Genomic DNA, 21,403 nt, shown 5'->3' with positions numbered 1-21,403 from the left:
TATAGCAATATCACTGTGTTAAACTATAGTTTAGTTATTTTTACTGTGTTTAACAGTAATATAGTTAATATTACTGTCATTCAAAGCAATATTGTTGTTTAAACGGAAAAAAAAGTTACAGAAAAAAAAATTAAAAAAAAAATTAAAAAAAAAATAAAATAAAAAAAATAAAAAAAAGTCAACGCCGGAGACCAGTGTTTACCGCCGGTCAACGCCGGAATCCGGAAAAAAAATCCGGAAGAAAAAAAAAAAAAAAAAAAAAAAAAAAGAAAAGAAAAAATTAAAAGTTGACCGCCGGTCAACGCCGGAATCCGGAAAAAAAAAATCCGGAAGAAAAAAAAAAAAAAAAAAAAAAAAAAAAGTCAACGCCGGAGACCGGCGTTGACCGCCGGTCAATGCCGGAATCCGGCGGAAAAAAAAAAGTTTTTGAAAAAAAAAAATTTGTGAAAAAAAAAAAGTTTTGGGTCAAAATTGAATAATTTGTGAAATTTGGGGTCAAATTGAAGTTAAATTAAGTTAAGGATGAAATTGGAGCATATAAAAGTAAGAGGGGTTATTTTAGTCCTTTACATAAATCTGGACCATGTGTGGACTTATTGGTAAAGGAGAATATTGTCTGGATCTCTTTATGAATAAGTTCCCACTGATGGGCTTATTTGTAATATGCCCTAATATTAATTAGTCTATTAACATGCATGGACCAATAGCCAAAAATAATATTTTATAGAGAAAGGTATATTTCCAGAGCAAATAGCTCGTGCATGCATGCAATGAAGGGAACAAGATCTTTTTACGTTCCGAATGTATTTTTTCTTACCATTTACAAGAATTACTACAAACAGAAAGAAGCAAGCAAAAACTTACCATTTAAAATTTAAGGTACTGAGATTTTGTTCCACAAATATTGAAAATTATTTTCTCACAAGAAACGAAAATATTTATGTTGGAATATATATATTATATTCCCTAATTTCTTTCCACTAATTACCTTACAAATTTTTTGTTTTTTTTTTTTTTACCTTAACGAATATTGTATGCATGCATGGTTGGTTTCCACCTATATAAAAGGGATAGCAATCTTGTAAGAAAATTGATAACCATTCATCAGTACGTACACCAAGAGAGAGAGAGAGAGAGAGAGAGAGAGAGAGAGAGAGAGAGAGAGAGAGAGAGAGAGAGAGAGAGAGAGAGAGAGAGAGAGAGAGAGAGAGAGAGAGAGAGAGAGAGAGAGAGAGAGATGGAGAGAGAAACAACGGTGTTGATAATCGGAGCAGGGCCGGCCGGTTTAGCGACATCCGCATGTCTAAACCTAAAAAAGATACCAAACATGGTCGTAGACAGAGAAGATTGTTGTGCTTCCCTATGGAAGAAGAGAGCTTACGACCGATTGAAACTCCATCTCGCGAAACAATTCTGTCAACTACCGCACATGCCGTTCCCTTCCGACGCACCCACGTACGTCCCCAAACATGGCTTTATCCGATACTTGGACGACTACGTTTCCTATTTCAACGTAAGCCCTTTCTGTAACCGTACCGTGGAGTCTGCGTCGTTCGATCGCGTGAGTGGAAATTGGGTTGTCTTTGCCCAAAATACCCTCTCAGGCGAGACGGAGAAGTACTTGGCCAAATTTCTAGTGGTTGCTACCGGGGAGAATGGTGAGGGGTATATACCTCAAATTCCGGGTTTGGATTCGTTTAGTGGGGAAGTGATGCATTCTAGTGGATACGGAAACGGGAAGAAGTTCGAGGAGAGCAAAGTGTTGGTTGTTGGAAGCGGGAATTCGGGTATGGAAATCGCGTTTGATTTGTCAAATTCGGGTGCTAAAACTTCTCTAGTTGTTCGTAGCCCGGTGAGTACATATACTATACTATGCAAAAATAAATTCAAAGTTTATTGGGATCAGTATTCTTGTGTTAATATCGAATTGCTACAAAATTATTCAATGTTATTTTGAAGGCAAAACTTCCCCTATGATTTAGTTGTTTTTAGCAATTTGTATCCATAATTAGGGGGTTGTGTGCTAAAAAAAATTGAATCACAAGGGTCTTTTTGCTAATAAAATAACATGAGGTAGTTTTCTAGCAGTTCGATATAAGACAAGGGTACTAATTGCAATAAACCCGAATAATTAAATTTTCTTTTCTTGAATTTTAGGACATTAATTAATTAAGTTATTCATTTATTTAATTTTTCGAACGTTATTTTTTAGGTGCACTTTCTAACAGAAGGGATGGTGAAACTTGGGATGGTGTTATTGAAGTATCTAAGGGTAGATTTGGTGGACAAAATTTTATTAATGTTGAGCAAATTCAAGTATGGAAATCTTAATGAATACGGAATCGAAAGGCCGAGCAAAGGGCCCTTTTATCTGAAAAAAGCAACCGGCCGATCTCCGGTTATTGATGTTGGCACCATCGCCAAAATCCGAGCACGAGAAATCCATGTATATACACGTACATACATACTTTTTACACACACACACTCATATATTTTTTTTATATATTGATTATTTAAATATGTGACTGTAGGTGTTGCCATCCATCGAGAATGTGAACGGACGATTCATTAAATTTGTGAACGGTGAAACGGAAAGTTACGACGCCATTGTTTTCGCCACCGGCTACAAGAGCACGGTGAGAAGATGGCTTAAGGTGACAATTTTCATTTTAATTTGATTTCATATGTATATACTTCCACATTACAATTATTACTATTATTATTTTATGAAAAAATAAATAAATAAAAAGATAGCTAATTAATTAAATGTGATATTACAAATTGTAGGATGATGGAGGGCTTTTCGGTGAAGATGGGATGCCGAGAAAGGGAAATCAAAATCACTGGAAAGGGCAAAACGGTCTTTACTGTGCTGGATTTGCGAGGGCGGGATTGTTCGGGATATCCAACGACGCTAAAGCTATTTCGCAAGACATAGGATTGCTTCTAAGTGATCAGATTTGATGAATTTATATATATGTTCTTCATGGTGTTAAATAAGAGACTATAACTCCATTATTTTTTCTCTCTCTCTTCATTCAAAAGATATTAATAAATCAAGTATACTTTTTTTTTTCTTCTTCTAGTTTTAGACCTCATTTGGTCGGCAAGATTAGCAAGTATTAACTAAATAATAAGGTTTAGTTTGATAAATAGGGTGTTTGTTAACTTAGATCTAGTATATATATAATCACACACACCCATGTGTATGTGTATTTAATAGATAATTATTTAACCTCATCTATAATTAATAAACATCAGGTATTTCATAAAAAAAAAAAAAAGAAAAAAGAAAATATTGGGGTGCAAATAAGAGGCCTCCCTTATTATATTATGGATTTGAACTCTACAGCTCTACTCCAAATAGAATAATTAGCCCACCGACAAATTCACTGTACATATTAGTAGACTCCGAAGTCAGAAGAGAGAAGCATTTTCCACTGCGACGACCCTATATAAAGTATTTTGCCAGATTAGCAGATGCTCTTGCATGCATACAACGGTGGATAAATTACGAAAATCCCCTGAACTTAGGTTAAATAACGAAAAACACCTTCACTTATTCTTAATTACCGAAAACCCTTTTTGATTAACTGATCAAGTTTTTTAACAGAAAATGTGTACAATCTATTATACTTTCAGTTAAATAGATGAGAAATAAAAGAAAATGTCTGAAATTATTTAAATCCTTTTCCCTGGAATAAAAAAAAAAATCCGTACAAAGTCACATTGTAAGAGATTTGGTGTAAGACATAAATAAACTTCAAGGGGGTTTTTGGTAATTACACTAGATAGGGGTGTTTTTCGTTATTTAACCTACGTTCGTGGGGTTTTCGTAATTTACCATTTATATGTTGACTTTGTACCATAAACAAATTAAACAAAGTAGAATACATGAAATGCCCACGATTCGTTTTTCGCCTTCCTATTTCGTATTATACTTTACGACGATGATCGATCGTGTCTTCTTCTCTCTCATACGGTCGTGTCGATCATTTTCTCTCTCATAGCAGTTGTATTAGACTAGATCAACTCTTTCATTTTTTTTAATAAAAAGCTTCAACTCTGCTAATATATGTATTGCATTGTCTTCAACAATTTGCATTTCTAATCTCCATTGACCCATCTCTGTGCTAATTGATTGGGCCAGGGGAAAAGAAATTCTATCGATTTATTTTATTTTATTTTTTATTCGTCTCCAAATAAAGTAATTAATGATGTTTTTTAAGGATTCAGTATTTGGGAGTTGTTTGATGCTAGTTGTGTTCGCGTGTTGGTTTAATGCGAAGAGCGGCGACGCATTTGGGACATTCGGATTCGATATCCACCACAGATATTCCGACACTGTTAAGGAATTCTTGGACCTGGATGGGTTGCCGGAGAAGGGTACAGTTGACTACTATGAAGGGCCGCCGCCTTGCCGCCGGCTCCACGCCTATCCTCACTTTCTTTGGTAGTGGTACTGGTGCCAACGGCAACAAGACTTACTCCGTCAGGGCCCTTTCATAGTATGTTTCTTTTTCTATTTCTTTCGTTTTCTCTAACTAGTAATTTTACTATGGGATGCACGGGATAATATTTCAAAAATAATTAACCTATCACAATAAATAAAGAAATATATTACACTATTTCAATGAAATTTATTAGTGATACTTACATAACATCAATATTCATACACATCTGATAATAAAGGAATCCCGTTCCATTGAGATAAGAAAGTGTGATTGAAAAATAAAATAATTACAAAATTAAGAGAGAAAAAGAAAAAAAATGAAATAATAAATATAGCTGCAAACCATTCCATTGAGGTAAGAAAGATTTTTTTTTAATAGAAAATTAGTACAAAAAATAAAATAAAGTCAAAATAATTACAAAAATAAAATTAGGATTACTAGGGTTGCCAAGTGTTTATTCCTTTCATATATAAGATAAGATTGGTGCCGTTTGCCGTTACTTGCTTTATGGTCCGGAATGTAACAATAAGTTGAGAAAAATAAAGGGCAATTGACATGGGACTTAAATGCACATTGGTCCACAAAAAAAACAGTCTCTCAATTAAACTCATTCCCACGTCTTTAGTCTAAAATACCTTCTATAATATAAATCTTATCAATTCCATCCATTATGTTCTAACTTCCTTAATATTACACATTGACCCTGAATTTAAATAAATATATCACATTAACCTCCAAAATTTTTTTTTTCAGAAAATAATTTTTTTTCTGAATTTATTTTTTTCCGGCCCGATTCCGGCGTTGACTTTTTTTTTTTTGTTGAAAACTTTTTTTTTCCTGAAATTTTTTTCCGGTCGGTCAACCACCGTTGACCGCCGGTCTCCGGCGTTGACTTTTTTTTTCCGAAACTTTTTTTTCTTAGAAAAAAATATTTTAATTAATATTACTGTCTTGGCTACTAAATTACTGTCTCAGACAGGGACAGTAATATTATGAATATTATTTTCCCAAATAGTAATATTAATAATATCATTGTCCAGTTAAATTATTGTTGGAGACAGTAATTTAGCCGCCAAGGCAGTAATACTAAAATAATTTTTTTTTAAGAAAAAAAATTTCAAAAAAAAAAAAAAGTCAATTAAAAATTAAATTACTGTCCGCGACAGTTAAATAACTGTTGGAGACAGTAATTTAGCAACGAATACAGAAATATTAATTAAAGATATTTTTTTAAGAATAAAAAAGTCAATTAACAGTTAAATTACTGTCTCTGAGTTAAATAACTGCTGGAGACAGTAATTTAGGAGCGAAGACAGTAATATTAATTAAAATATTTTTGAAGAAAAAAAAAGTTAATTAACAGTTAAATTACTGTCTCCGACGGTTAAAAAACTGCTGGAGACAGTAATTTAGCAGCCAATACAGTATATTAATTAAAATATTTTTTTTAAGGAAAAATAAAATTATAAAAAAAAAAGGGTCAACGCCGGAGACCCGACGGTCAACGACAGTTGACCTACCGGAAAAAAAAAGTCAACGCCGGAGACCGGCGGTCAACGGAGGCGACCGGCGGTCTCCGGTGGTGACGGGTAAAACAGGGGTGAAAATTGAAATTAGGGTTAAAATTGGTTAATGGATGATATTGGGCTAAATTGGGGTGTAGATCATGAAATTGGAGTTGAATTGGGTTTGAATGAATTGGGGGTAATTTTGGTATATATAAAAGGATTTTTCTTATTTGCAAATAAGTTTGAATATGTTGGATTTATTTGATAAACAAAAAAGTTGGATGTCCTTTTTTTAATTAAGTGCCCTTGTCATGGGCCTATTTGCCATTTACCCAAAAATAAATCATATTTTCTAATTATATAAATCTATATTGATATTACAAACATATTTTCACAGCTACATAATAAATAAATAAAAAATAGTATTACATTTTTGTTTAAAATTGTAATAATATCTAGTACATTTTTTTGCTACAATTCTAGTATTAATTATATTTTCAAATTATTTTAGCATTTTCTTTTTATATTCCATTTTGACCGCGAAATTCCAGCCATGATATCACTCCTATGAATGAACATGGCTGTAAGAGCGGCTTCTACACGTTACACTATTTTTTCACTAAATCCATTTTTTGTGATGAAAAAAATGAGTTTATCTCAGCCATAGCACGTCATTTCAACTTTTTTTGTGGAAAATATTATTTTTAATCTTCCATACATTTCATCAAATTTTATATTAAATAATAAATATAGATCCGATTTAAAATAATAGTTTGTTAACTACATACTATAAAAGGTAAAAAAACATAAAATAAATTAAAAATAACTAAAATAATTAAATATATAATAAAATCATACATAAACAAAAATTTCATATATTGCTGCACAAATAAATAACATGGCTAGCTAGTTGACAACATAAATTAATCATCTAAAATCATTAAAAAATGTCTCATGCATTCATCATTATGTATTTTATTTAGAGGTTCTACTAGTCCTGCATATCATCGATTAGATTATATTGTGCTTTTGTAATCAGTCTATTGTTGCATATTTTATTTTATTATTAATAATAATTAGTGTACTAATAAATTATAAAAATGAACTAAGGAGCATTGATTACACAAAAGAAATAAATTAAATAAGAATAAGCACATTTAGGTTTATTTAAAATCATTTTGCTTATCAATAATAATTACTTTTTTAATTATTATATTTATATTTCAAAAACTAATTCATTAATTAACACTATTGTATTTTCACAAGTTGGTAATCACGTAAAGTTATTTAACTATTTTACATATTAATCTATAAAATTGTGTTAATTACTCCAAATCTTATCTCCTCATCTATATTTAATAGAAAAAAATAGGATTTGCAAATATTTTCACCAAACAATTTGGTGAAAATATAGGAGTTGGCGAAATGGTAATATATATGAGGGTTAACCACCATGGGGACTCGTTTATACTGTGCTACATTAGGTGAAATACACTTGTAGATCTTTACATTCATAAATACACAAACACATACACGCACATTGGTGTGTGTAGATCAATATTTAAAAATCCTGTAACATTTACTGGGTGTAACATAGAAATGCCCGGTGGAGACTAAAACCACCTAAATTAGGTGATAAATATTAAATTTGTTGTTATTAGTTATAGGACAAAATGCACTTCGCCCCCTATAAATTTTTCATTTTTGCACTTTTCCCCCTAAAAATTCAAAAAAATGAGATACTTCCCCTTCGAATTATTATTTTGGTTGCACTTTGCCCTAGAAACTAATTTTTGGAGAGCATTGTGCAACAAGAATAACATTTTAAAGGGGCAACATGCAAAAATGTAGTGTTTTTAAGGGGCAACGTGCAACAAAAAAAAATATTTAAAATGGCACCGTGCAACAAAAATAACTTTTAAAGGGGCAACATGCAAGAAAAATACTCAATTCCGATGAATAATCCATCGGAATTTTGCTATCGGGGCAATGTGCAACAAAAATAACATTTTGAAGGGGATATTCACTTTTAAAAATTTTGAGGGGTAGAAAATTGGAAATTTACAGGGGGTGATGTGCAATTTGTCCTCAATTATATTAATTATATCTCTTTCCTTCATTTTTTTTTTCTAATTTTTCAAAAATAAATAAATAAAATATGACACAATATAATGTTGTGTTGATTTACAGCTTGCATTATGCACTTATTAAGGTGGGTACCCCTGCTCTGTCCTTTCTCGTGGCACTCGACACCCGCAGTGACCTATTCTGGTTACCATGTGATTGTCTAACTTGTGCACGTAACTTCAACATTACCGACGGAAAGGTAAGTCCCTTCATTTGTCGTCATTCAATACTTAGTCAAGTGACAAGACCATAATAACATGTGCCTTGCACGTGGTTTTCTACGATTTAAAAAATATAAAAAATATAACATTTACTAGAGTCAACAATTTAATTTTGAGATGCCGTCATGCAATGTCATAGTAAAATTAGGGATGACAATGAGTACGGGTTTGGCGGGTCTTGGACCCGAAACTGACCCGTTTGGGGCGGGTCTGGTTCAGATAAATAGTTTTGGGTCGGGTAATAGGTTTAAGTTTGTAGAATCGGATTGTTCTGGGTCGGGTTACGGGTCTTATTGGAACCGACCCAGAACCGACCCCTATATATATATATATATATATATATATATATATATATATATATATATATATATATATATATATATATATATATATATATATATATATATATATATATATATATATATATATATATATATATATATATATATATATATATATATATTTGGATTTCATTTATCAAACTATCAATTTCCATCTTATCTATTCTCATTTATCTATTTCCACTGTTTTATTTTTCGAATCTCATTTCTCGTGAGTAATATTTATCACTTGTCGACCACCGCTAATTGTCTTGCATTTTAAATTTTACTTATTATCGAAGTTAAATATAATTAATTGTAATTTTACTGCTCATGTTATGTCACTTGTAGAGATTTTTTAAAATATTGTATTTTAGTATTGAGATTATTTCGTAAAAATATACAAGCAAAATGTTATGAAAGTTAAAAAATATTAAACTTTTTGTATGTTAATGGGTCTAGCGGGTTTGGCGGTCAGAACCGTTTAGTTAGGGTCTGGGTTGGGGCGGGTCTGGGTCTAAGCTAAAGCGGATTGGGGCGGGTCTTGGGTTTATATATTTTTCGTGGGTCGGATCTTGGGTTTAGGCAAACCCGGCCCAGAACCGACCCGTTGCCATCCCTAAGTAAAACAATAAATATGGAATAAAACTAATTAAACAGAAAAATATAGGTGCCAACTTATTCTTAATTATACACGATGATTTGTGTTTCTCTTAACTTTGTTTTTATAATTATAATTTCGTCCCTATTATATACCACTTGTTCAATTTTGGGCCACATACAATTGAGATCGCGATTTTAGTTCTCAATGAGCAACTTATTTATAGTCACTAGTAGAAAAAATAATTTTTACGATGATTTTTTTTTTGCTACGGGAAAAAACCGTAACAAAACGTACCTTTTACTACGGGACAGTCTTAGAGTCATAGTAAATGCTAGGATTTACAGTACTAAAAAAATATTTGCTACGGATATTTACCATAGCAAAGTTTTTGTTACGGCCGTATATACTACGGGGTAAATTCGTAACAATTGCATAGCAAAAGCCATTTTTACTACGAATTTGGTATTTTTTGCTACGGTTAATATCTTGAAGCTTAAATGAATCAATGACAAAAAAAGTTTCCCTCTTAATTTGGAACAATATTTAACAGCTACACTAAAAAAAATTATTAGAAAATAAACAAACATCATAATGTTATTTTTCATTTTTTCTTCAAAAAAACTTTTTTTTCAAAACCTTTAGACATAATTATTCAAATACTTGACTGTGTTTTATATCTACTTCATATATAAACATCATTTCCCAAAAAGAAATAGAAATAATTAAACACTATTATTTTTTGTTGCCTTGGCTAATTGTTGTTATTTAATTCCAATGCAACAGAGATTCGAACTAAGTATATACAGTCCAAGTAATTCGACGACTAGCTCGCCACTTCCGTGCAATAGCACATTGTGTGGACCCACGAGAGGATGCTTAGCCAGGTCTAATACTTGTGCTTACCAAGAAGTATACAGCACCTCCTCGAGTTCAGGAATATTAGTCGATGATGTTTTGCATTTGGGTACAAATACCAATCCACAAGACCCTATTGATGTTTCGGTTACATTCGGGTGCGTACTTTTTCTACAAAACCCTTACTTTGTTTGTTCTGATTAGGGGCAGCAATTTTGCAACTTGGACCGGATCCGATCTGGATTCATGTGAATCGGATCCAAATAGAATCGGATCCTAAATCAACCTACATGAATGGATTTAATGTGGATCGAATTTAGACCGATCCGGATTGGATCCATATGGATCCATTCCATCTTTAATTCAACTTATGAAGTTGAATATCTCAACTTTTTTGGTTTAATATCTCAATTGATGTGGTTTAATATCTCAACTTTTACACTTACACATAATATTCACACACACATTTCAAACACACGCACACACATTTTTACACACACGCTCAAATACACATACACACACACACTTTTTCATACAAACACACACACTCACATACATATTCACACGTTTTACACACACACTCACATACACATACACACACACTTTTTCACACAAACACATACACTCACATACACATTTACACGTTTTACACACACTTTTATACACACACGCGCACACACACTTACATGCACATACACATTTTTCACACCCACGCACACAAACACACTTTTTGTTAGAGAATATTATATTATAGAACTCTCATAATATTAGGATTCTAGTATGATTCGGTTACCTAGATTAGTTAGGATTTAGTTACCTAGTCAAACTCTATTACCTTGCAATATTTCTCTATATATATTCCATGTAATCAACCCATAACACAATGGGGGTTTCTATTATATTACGTTATATTTCTCTCCTTCTCCAATAATATTCTTCCTATATGGTATTAGAGCACCAGGTTTAAGTTTTTTAACCTAGCCGCCTTTCTTCTCTATGGCGGTGAAAACCTAGCCGCCTTTCTTCTCCATGGCGGTGACCACCCAATTTTCTCCCTCCCTCGGTGGTGGTACTCTAATATTTATCTTTTTCTTTTCTATCTTTCTATGAACACCACCCGAATTTTCTCCCTCCCCCGGTGGTGCATTTTCTCTATCTTCTTCTTCTTCTACTCCATGGCCCTAAAACCTACTCTTCTTCTCTATGGCCGGCGACCACTAAACCAATTTTCTTCCTCCCGGTGGTGGTACTCTTCTCTCTATCTTCCTTTTTCTATATTTTCTGTGAACACCACCCGAATTTTCTCCCTCCCCCGGTGGTGTATCTTCTCTATTTTTTCCGTTCTTCTTCCTCTTTTCTTCTCCATGGTCTAAAACCTAGCCGCCGCCTCTTCTCTTCTCCATGGCCGGCGAACACCATCCAATCTTCTTACCCCCTCTCTCATCTCTTCTCTCTATCTCGATAAAAAGAAAAAAAAAAAAAGGTTGCTTATTTTTCTATCACCCGTTATTACTATTATTATCATTTTTTTTCTATTAATTTGGCAGATATTTTCGCCAATGATTTCACTACTGCTGGATTTCGCGGGTTTTCTTTCCAGTCTTCACTTTTGAAATTTATTCGTTCCGACTGCGGGAGCGTGTTAGCAAGTGATTGTCCAGTCTTCACGTTCGTCACGTTTCGACTGCGGGGGCGTGTTAGAGAATATTATATTATAGAACTTTCCTAATATTAGGATTCTAGTATGATTCGGTTACCTAGATTAGTTAGGATTTAGTTACCTAGTCAAACTCTATTACCTTGCAATATTTCTCTATATATATTCTATGTAATCAATCCATAACACAATGGGGTTTCTATTATATTACGTTATATTTCTCTCCTTCTCCAATAATATTCTTCCTATACTTTTCACACACAATCCAAGACATTTTTCACACACACACACACACACACACATTAGAGCTAGATTTGACCACCGCTTCGGTTAGAACCGGAACCGTAACCGAACCAGGGTCAACGGTTTTAGAACCGAACCGGAACCGAAAAACCGATTTAAAAAAAAATAGAAAATATATATATATATATATATATATATATATATATATATATATATATATATATATATATATATATATATATATATATATATATATATATATATATATATATATATATATATATATATATATATATCAGAACTTCTGATATATATATAGAATTATTGGTTTATTGCATTCAACACGATTGTCCTTGTATTATTAAAATTAACAAAAAAAATCGTGTATTTATTAAAAAAAATGTAAAATTGACAGGGTTTTGCTAATATTAATAACACGTGATTTTTGGGTAGTTCAAGAAACTCGAAGAAATATATAGCTTGGATAATTCCATTAGATATATTTTTGGAATGTGCCTATAATTTGTTCCATAATGAGATTGAATGCATATACATTAGAATTTCGATAATTTAACAACCTCACTTAAATAATAATTTCTCCCAGTACCGACTTGGTGATATCGTGCTAATTATTAATTTGATAATTAGTCACAATTATATTAATTTATCAAGGTCTAACTATATCTTGTGTTTCAGATGTGGAAAGAACCAAACCGGTTCTTTCTTGGAAAGTGGTGGCGGTATTAATGGCATATTTGGACTTGGTATGGACAGTATATCTGTTCCCAGCATTTTAGCTAACAAAGGTGTTACAGCAAATTCTTTCTCCATGTGTTTCGCTGCTGAAGGATCTTCTGGTAGAATCGAATTTGGAGATAAAGGAAGTCCACTACAAAAAACAACTCCCTTTAATCTTCAAAAATCAAAGTAAGCAACAAGTGATGTATCACTCTTTTGCTATTCCTTCCGTTTTATATTATTTGCATCTTTACTTATCTTTCCAGCTTCTTGGCAGCCCAACTTATAATATCACTGTGACAAAAATCGCCGTGGGTAATAATGTGACCGATCTTCAGTTCGCCGCAAATTTCAACTCTGGCACCGCAATTACACGCTTGACCGATCCAGCTTACTCGTTCATTACAAACAATGTACGTAAGTTATATATAATGTTATTTTCTCGGAAAAATAAACTTTTCGTCCCTCAAGCACTAGTAGAAAAATAGTTTTTTTACTAAGACTATTCAGGGCCGTTCCTGAGAATTCGGGGGCCCTAGGCGAGACTCAAAGAACAACTTAAAACGGGGGCCCCTATTTGACAAATCAAATTTATAAAAACGGATTTAAATTTACTAAAAACATATAAATAATATTTTCTAAAACTGATAGAATAAAAGATTACGGGGGTTTGGGGGTTCGGGGGCAGTGCCCCCGAAATATTTTTTGAAATGTATGAATGTAAAATAACTTCAAATATGGAACAAAAATCAAAATTAACAGGATGATTTGCTGGTTCACGTCCTCCGGTAACGTATAATCTTTATAGCAAATAGACTTCATAATATTTATAAAACTTAAATATACTAATGTATATTGATTCTTATTTTAGGTATAAAAATAAATAATTAAGACATCATAAATTTAATATTTAGGGCCCCAAGGTTAAGAAAATTGTAAAAATATATATTGATCATTTATTTTAAATTTAATTTAAAACTAATGTTCCAAAATATTATATATAATAAATTTTAAAAAATAAGTATTAATATATAAAGTATATATAAAATAATTTGGGGGCCCCAAATTTTCGTAAAAATCCGGGGGCCCTAGGCGACCGCCTACTTCGCCTCCCCTCAGAACCGGCCCTGAGACTATTAACCGTAGCAAAAGGTATCAAATTCTTAGTAAAAAGACTTTTGCTCGCATTTGCTACGAATTTATCCCGTAACATATACGGGCGTGACAAAAACTTTGCTACGGTAAATGGTCGTACCAAATACTTTTTTGTTACGGTAAATCATAGTATTAACTACACCACTAGAAAATCACGAATTAGTGACGGAATATAGAGACGAACTGTTGCTCCGTTGCCAAAATGACTGTTTAGCGATAAATTTAGTGACGGAAGGCAATAACGTCACTTACTAACAAAAAATTAAGTTGTAGCGACAACAATTAGCAACAGATAAAATATCCGTAGCTAATGTAAATACTTAGCAACTGATGTAGCGACGAACAACAAATATGTTACTAATCAATAATTTGCAACATTTATTCGAGAGGGACAATGTACCAGTATTTAATTATCAAACAAATATTTAATAATTACAATAAACAGTGATTGACAAAAGTAATAATAAATTAAATAATACAGGTGAAATTGACTCGTATGTTTTTTCATATTTTTATAGAATATGAAATCTATTTAATTATACTACTAAGTTGTGAAATATATAAAAAAACAAATGTTAAGATAGTATCAAGTCGTTAAAAAGAAAATTAATGATCTAAAATAAATTAATTACTACACTTTTTAAAAAACCGAAAGTAATATATTAAAAAAAGCTATAATTACTACACTTTTTTTTCCCTTTGTCACGCTGCTTGCATTTTTTTATTTTATTTCCCTCTTATTCAGTACAAAGACCTAAAACCTTGAACCACCGCCACAGCCGACCTTATCACCTCTGCCACCAGCCGATCCTCTCACCTCCGCCACCACCAGTCCGTAACCATTTCTGCAACGAAAGAAAAACCCTTCTCTCTGTCGCGTATTGGCATCGCAAAAGCGTCGAACAAACTGCCAATTTCACATAAGAATTTTTGAATTGAAATTTTCACAAAATTCTCTACACTCCGTTTTTTTCCGATCTAAAATCTTATGGGCACCAACATAATAGATATTAGCTTCAATTTTTGTTGGGTGTTAAAGGTTTGATGAAGGAGTTTCAGAAGGGGAGATAATTTATTCATAGCACCCTGAAAGTGGTTTTATATTGAGAAAAACATTTGATTTGATCTCTACAGGTGAATTTTAAGTGGTTTGTTTGGATGAATTGTTTATTCCTTTTTAATTGCCCATGGGTATCTCTAAAAAGATGGAATTGACCATGCCATTGGTAGGTATATTATCGTCGCAATTCTAATTGTTGGGAACTTCAAGAGTCATATTTGAAGTTTTTGTGTGCTAATTGGTTCATTCTCAGGCTGCAAATGGACTGGATAATATCGTGATTTACATATAGCATATGAATTTTTGCTCAAGCTTATATTTTGTATGAAGAAGAATGTGTGGTAAACTCTACAACTTCCTCTTATTCATCAAGGTCTACATAATACCAAATAAATTTGTTAGCTGGTTTCACATATTATTTTTGCACTCATTCGTGAATTACTTATTTGCAGGATTCAAGAGCTTTAAGTGACTTCCATTTACCCAATAATAGGGACACTTCAGAGGATGCATATATCTTTACATTTGAGAATGGAGATGCATTGAAGTGACTTATCATTTATTAACTTTCCTACTTTTAAGTATTTTGCAGTGTTGCCGTAGAAGTTGCAGAACCATTGTAGAGATGTTTATGCTTGCTCACATTTGTTCTGGTTTAGTGATCACAACAATATCATAGATGGAATGAGGTGTGGTATAATAATTTTGGTAATTGTAGAAGACCATAGATTACTCATTGATATTTATTGAAAATAGTATACCCTCCACATCCATTCAGCATTCATAATTGATTATTTCTCAATCTTATCAACTCAATCTTATGTTTACCCAGTAAATCTTGAACATGGTTATGCTTGAAAGAACAGTTAGTGTCGTAACGAGGAGGCAATGGTGATTTGTGGGAGAAATGCTTGGACTTGAAAAGTATCCAATCAAGTTTCCTCTTCTTTTCCTTCTCTCTTTAATTCTTCTTATTGACATTTTAACCACTGGAAATCTAATTTATAGTCGTTCTTCTCGCAGGTTTAACGTTCTAGCTTGCACCTAATTGTTTTAAAAAGCTACTGGAGGTATCTTATAAATTAACCACTTTATTTAACACTTACATGTCTTTATGTTTAGTTTTTATTCCCAGAGGTGAATGCATCTTTGCTCAAAAGTGAAATTTCTTCATTAGCTTTTCGAAATAATATTCATATATGCGAAGTCATTCATCCGATCAGATACGATTTTTTTTTTGTTTGGTTATGTCTTTAAAGATCATTTTGTATACAATTCAGTTTGTGCTATGTATATTTATTACTTTGTGTTGTTTCAGGTAACTATAACACTATCATCAATAGAGTTATTGTTAAGATTATCCTGAGACACAAGTTGATGGAGAAGGAAATGGAGATGCACGAATAGAAGAACAAGATGAAAGATGACCAGGAATATGTCTTTGTCGCTCTTATTCCATACTCTTGTAGGATAGAATTAACATTTATTATTTTGGTTTATGTTAAAATATTTTGAACACTTCACTGTAAGCTGTAATGAGAAGTTGAGATAATAAATAAACATCATTATTGTATTTAAATAAAAATGTTTATATATGTATTATTTTTGTTCTTATTTTATAATTTTTTTTTATTAAATTTACTATTGTTTTTGCGACGGATTTAGCAATGGATGTACGCCTTTCTAATTAAAATGCTTGTTTCAAATAGCGACGGATTTAGTGATGAAAGTAATGGATTTTGTGATGGAATATCTTATCATAATCAATTGAATTTAGCAACGTCATTGTTGGTCGTTAGCGACAGATTATTTCGACGCTACGTATAGCGACGGATTATACTTAGTTGTAGCTAAATTTTAGCGACGCGGCTTTTAGCTACGGATTTAGCAAGGCACGACATCCGTCACTAAACATGTGTTAGCGACAGATTTACATAGTTTAGCGACGGATTTGTCCGTAGCTAAAAGGCAATTTTCTAGTAGTGCTACGACTTCAAAATTGTTTAATTCGTAGTAAAAAGTACCCTTTATTACGGTTTTTTACCGTAGCAAAAAATTCATAGTAAAAAGCAAAATTTCTACTAGTGAAGTTTACCCATATTTCGCATTTGGTCCTCCTTGTTAACAAAAAAAAAAAAAAAAAACAGGTTCAGCCCCTCATGTTTCAACATATAACAATACTTTTGATCATTTTTGTCAATTTACCGTTAGTCTGTCAGTTAAGATAACGATGGGAACATGCTTGATTGCGCTAGGCGCCGATCGAAAATTACAAAGTGTTATAATGTTTGAAGCATGATGGACTAAATCTGTTTCATTTGTGAACAAGGAGGACCGAATGTAAAATCGATGTAAACTCAAGGGATGAAAAGTGTATTTTTTCCTTCATTTTACTGTCCATATATCTTATCTTTTAACATGTGAAAGTTTCTACTTTCTTCTTTTGCAGTTCAATTCTCGCATAACCGAGAAACCTTATCACTATTCATTCGACTTTGTTCTACACTATTGCTATGCACTCAGTGCAAATCAAGATAGTTATACAACTCCAAACTTAACGTTCACCATGAAAGGGGGAAGCCAATTTAATGTCACCGTACCCACGATTCAGTTTGAGGAGGTGAGTAATTTTTTTAGTTGATGATAAATGTATGAGAAAATATATTCCATCGAAAAATAAGAGGTGCTACGAATTTATATTCATATGCAGGACGATGGATCTGTTTTTTGTTTGGCTCTTATCAAAAGCGAGGGTATTAACGTCATTGGACGTGAGTATTCGGTGATTTTCGATCTATCTTGTTGAATTTGAATGCCTATCAAAGTCCACTCATCTGTTGAGACAGACTACTAGTTACGACATTAGGTGACGTAACAGAATTGTTGTGTTGTCACAGTAATAAATCTACGAAAAGCAGAATAAAGAACACAACAATTTAATGTGGTTCGGATACAAATGTACCCTACATCCACGAGGACTTGCAAAACTAGTTCAGATTTAAGTGTACATTAATAGGACTTAATAAAACACTAAAGACTCCCTCTTTATGTGATACGCCGTTCTTGCACACGACTCGAACTTGTTGATAATCAAAGCAATTCCTCCTCCGCACTCTTGGACTTCCTCCAATGTTGAACTTCCTTCAAACGGCGGATCGACCTCTCCCGAGATCTTTTAAGCACTTCTCCCGAAACGCCGATCTTCTTTATGGCCTGGTAGAAGAAACCTGTTCTGTTGCCACACCTGCCGTGCAGACAGGGCTGCAGCACGGGCTGCACCCTTCAAAGCCTTTATGCTGGGATTTTTCTTTGTAAAGCTCCATCGGACTCATATGAGGTTGAGGGCCTTATATAGGCACGAAATCCACCACCCTAAACCTAACTTGGGCCCTAAGAAATCGATTAACTAGGTAATAGAATCCTAGTCGATTTCTACTTCTATTCTAGATAAGTACAAAAGATACCTAACTAGAATATAATACATGGAAATAAATCTAAGTCCTAATAACAATATTACAAAAATAGGACTCTAATTAATTCCAAAATAAACATGGAAAACAAATCTTTGCCAATCTTTAATTTCCACGTATGGCGGATTTCTTCAATCTTCACAAATAGAAATCTCGTGCCAACAATCTCCCCCTTTGGCATAGATTGGTTAGAATCCATGTTTAACAAGAACTCCCCTTGCAGATGAGATTTACTCCCCCTGCAACACAGATGCCACTTTTCTTCACCCGTCTGGTCTTCTATCAGAGTGTCCCATCACGGGGCACGTTACAACGCAGCGGAATTGGGTGAATGCTGTGACAGACTTCCGTCTCAACCTTCCTTGTGAACACACGTCATCCAATAAGCAAAACAAACAAATCAAAACCCAAAATCAGACACTAAGTATATCTAGTGACCCGCTCTGATGCCAATTGTTGAATTTGAATGCCTATCAAAGTCCACTCATCTGTTGAGACAGACTACTAGTTACGACATTAGGTGACGTAACAGAATTGTTGTGTTGTCACAGTAATAAATCTACGAAAAGCAGAATAAAGAACACAACAATTTAATGTGGTTCGGATACAAATGTACCCTACATCCACGAGGACTTGCAAAACTAGTTCAGATTTAAGTGTACATTAATAGGACTTAATAAAACACTAAAGACTCCCTCTTTATGTGATACGCCGTTCTTGCACACGACTCGAACTTGTTGATAATCAAAGCAATTCCTCCTCCGCACTCTTGGACTTCCTCCAATGTTGAACTTCCTTCAAACGGCGGATCGACCTCTCCCGAGATCTTTTAAGCACTTCTCCCGAAACGCCGATCTTCTTTATGGCCTGGTAGAAGAAACCTGTTCTGTTGCCACACCTGCCGTGCAGACAGGGCTGCAGCACGGGCTGCACCCTTCAAAGCCTTTATGCTGGGATTTTTCTTTGTAAAGCTCCATCGGACTCATATGAGGTTGAGGGCCTTATATAGGCACGAAATCCACCACCCTAAACCTAACTTGGGCCCTAAGAAATCGATTAACTAGGTAATAGAATCCTAGTCGATTTCTACTTCTATTCTAGATAAGTACAAAAGATACCTAACTAGAATATAATACATGGAAATAAATCTAAGTCCTAATAACAATATTACAAAAATAGGACTCTAATTAATTCCAAAATAAACATGGAAAACAAATCTTTGCCAATCTTTAATTTCCACGTATGGCGGATTTCTTCAATCTTCACAAATAGAAATCTCGTGCCAACATATCTAATTTATTAATTAATTTTGATTTTTTTTTTCAAGAAATTTCACATTGATACATTAATCGTTCTTGACAGAAAATTTTATGACGGGATACCGCCTAGTCTTTGATCAGGAGGAGATGGTTTTGGGCTGGAAAGAATCTGACTGTGAGTTGGTTTTATCTCTTTCTTTTTGCTTTCCATCGTTCACTAATAGAAAAATAGCTTTATATTACGAATTTCTTTGCGACATTACATAAAGTGGTCACAAAAGGTAACTTACTAGTGCAACAATCCGGAATTTACCGTAGTAAAAAAATATTTGTTACGACTATTTTTTTGTAGCAAAACTTTTGTAACGTGTGTATTCGCTATGGAGAAAATTCGTAGTAAAACTGTCGATTTGTTTTACTACGAATTTGTTACCTTACACAACCAATTAGTGTGATAGTAAAAAACCATTTTTCTACTAATGATTATTTGGTAGCATAGTACACGTACAAATAACTTCAAAAAATTATAAAAAAACTGGTTATTTGAGGACCAATTTCGTGTCAGAAAAAAATTAAATTCCAAAATAAAAAAAAATGTATAATATAAGGACCAAAACTGTAATATATATATATATATATATATATATATATATATATATATATATATATATATATATATATATATATATATATATAGAGAGAGAGAGAGAGAGAGAGAGAGAGAGAGAGAGAGAGAGAGAGAGAGAGAGAGAGAGAGAGAGATGTCACCATGCACTGATCAGTTTGAAGTGCGCATTAAAAAACTATTCATCTCAGGCTATGATTCTATCTCGTCGAGCGCTCAACCGCCACCCAAGGGAAACTCTACTCGTTCACGTGCAGCAGAGCAGTCACCACCACCACCAGCGCCGCCGCCAAGTGGTGTTGCCCGATTGAGTTCCGTGACTAGCGGACTTATGGCGGTGATGTTTTCCGCTTCGTTCCACAACTTCATCACTCTTTCTTCATGAGGTTCTTAACGATTTGTACTTTACCTTATTTCACTGATATGTTTAATTTGTTTATTCCAACTTCAAAAAGTTTTCTAAGACGTACAGGTATAAAATATTGTTGAATATTTGACTAATCGAAGTCAAATATAATTTATTTATTTTAACTTTCTTTAAACCAATTTTATTTATTTAATAATCGGGTTAATATTATGAGTTAATGGCCGACTATTTTCAGCTTAGTGGTTAAGTATTTTTAGCACATATTTAATTATTAATCCACTAACCCATTTTCGTTTCTAGTCTGTTGTTTTCATGCAGATCAAGGAGCTCTCAAAATTTATAGGTAGGAGAGGTCTTCAACTCATTTTTACCAATTTCTGAAGATAGTTGAGAGCAAAGAGCTTTGGATGTTGAAACATCTTCTAGAACACCTTGTTTTCGTTGTATTTTGCTCACTACAGAATTGAGTGTGGTTGTATTCAATATCATTGAATGCCAGTCTATACTCCTAGATTTATGTTAAGGATCAACTGTCTTCGATTCTAGGAATTCTTGTACGAAGAAAATATCTCGTGAATTCTGTATAAAAGGGAAGATCTTTACTTCTCTTCCTGTATTTTTTGAATATTGTTCCAATAAATTTTTGGCCTGAAAAGGCACATCCACAAGTTATATACATAACGATAATGATTTTAAATGTGCGTTATTTAATTTCCGCTGCAAAACATTTATTTACACAA

The 21,403-nt window shown here is 33.2% G+C and overlaps 2 protein-coding genes and 1 long non-coding RNA gene across 3 annotated transcripts; all 3 read left to right on the top strand.

The window, feature by feature from the left end:
• The first annotated feature begins 1,119 nt into the window (after positions 1–1,119).
• Positions 1,120–2,964, top strand: LOC105958462 (putative indole-3-pyruvate monooxygenase YUCCA11). The gene is made up of 4 exons (XM_088812752.1): positions 1,120–1,852; positions 2,213–2,446; positions 2,532–2,654; positions 2,788–2,964. Exons 1-4 carry the CDS (start codon positions 1,238–1,240, stop codon positions 2,962–2,964), a joined length of 1,149 nt encoding a protein of 382 aa, XP_088668878.1. The 5' UTR covers positions 1,120–1,237.
• Positions 2,965–3,947: 983 nt separating this feature from the next.
• On the top strand, positions 3,948–21,297 carry LOC105958461 (aspartyl protease family protein 1). The gene is given in 11 exon segments (XM_088813098.1): positions 3,948–4,402; positions 4,404–4,508; positions 8,153–8,288; positions 10,018–10,247; positions 12,686–12,916; positions 13,005–13,140; positions 17,392–17,562; positions 17,653–17,713; positions 19,775–19,846; positions 20,488–20,682; positions 20,964–21,297. Coding segments are annotated over 10 exon segments (1,524 nt in total). The 5' UTR covers positions 3,948–4,214; the 3' UTR covers position 20,682; positions 20,964–21,297.
• On the top strand, positions 15,097–16,527 carry LOC148765328 (uncharacterized). Its single transcript, XR_016029538.1, has 3 exons — positions 15,097–15,650; positions 15,775–15,866; positions 15,966–16,527. It is a non-coding gene; the product is annotated as an uncharacterized LOC148765328 (long non-coding RNA).
• Positions 21,298–21,403: the final 106 nt, after the last annotated feature.

Source organism: Erythranthe guttata, chromosome 14 (genome assembly GCF_056151865.1).
Source record: "Erythranthe guttata isolate IM_541 chromosome 14, IM_541, whole genome shotgun sequence".
In the NCBI taxonomy this organism is placed as follows: Eukaryota; Viridiplantae; Streptophyta; class Magnoliopsida; order Lamiales; family Phrymaceae; genus Erythranthe; species Erythranthe guttata.
The sequence above is the reverse complement of the archived record's forward strand: the minus strand, read 5'-3'. Positions and strand labels throughout refer to the sequence as shown.

Bases quoted from the DNA above. Each gene is read 5' to 3' on its own strand.
- LOC105958462 (XM_088812752.1), top strand. From the start codon at position 1,238: ATGGAGAGAGAAACAACGGTGTTGATAATCGGAGCAGGGCCGGCCGGT. The intron at 1,853-2,212 runs GTGAGTACATAT...GTTATTTTTTAG, and splicing joins CTCTAGTTGTTCGTAGCCCG to GTGCACTTTCTAACAGAAGG. The intron at 2,655-2,787 runs GTGACAATTTTC...TACAAATTGTAG, and splicing joins CGGTGAGAAGATGGCTTAAG to GATGATGGAGGGCTTTTCGG.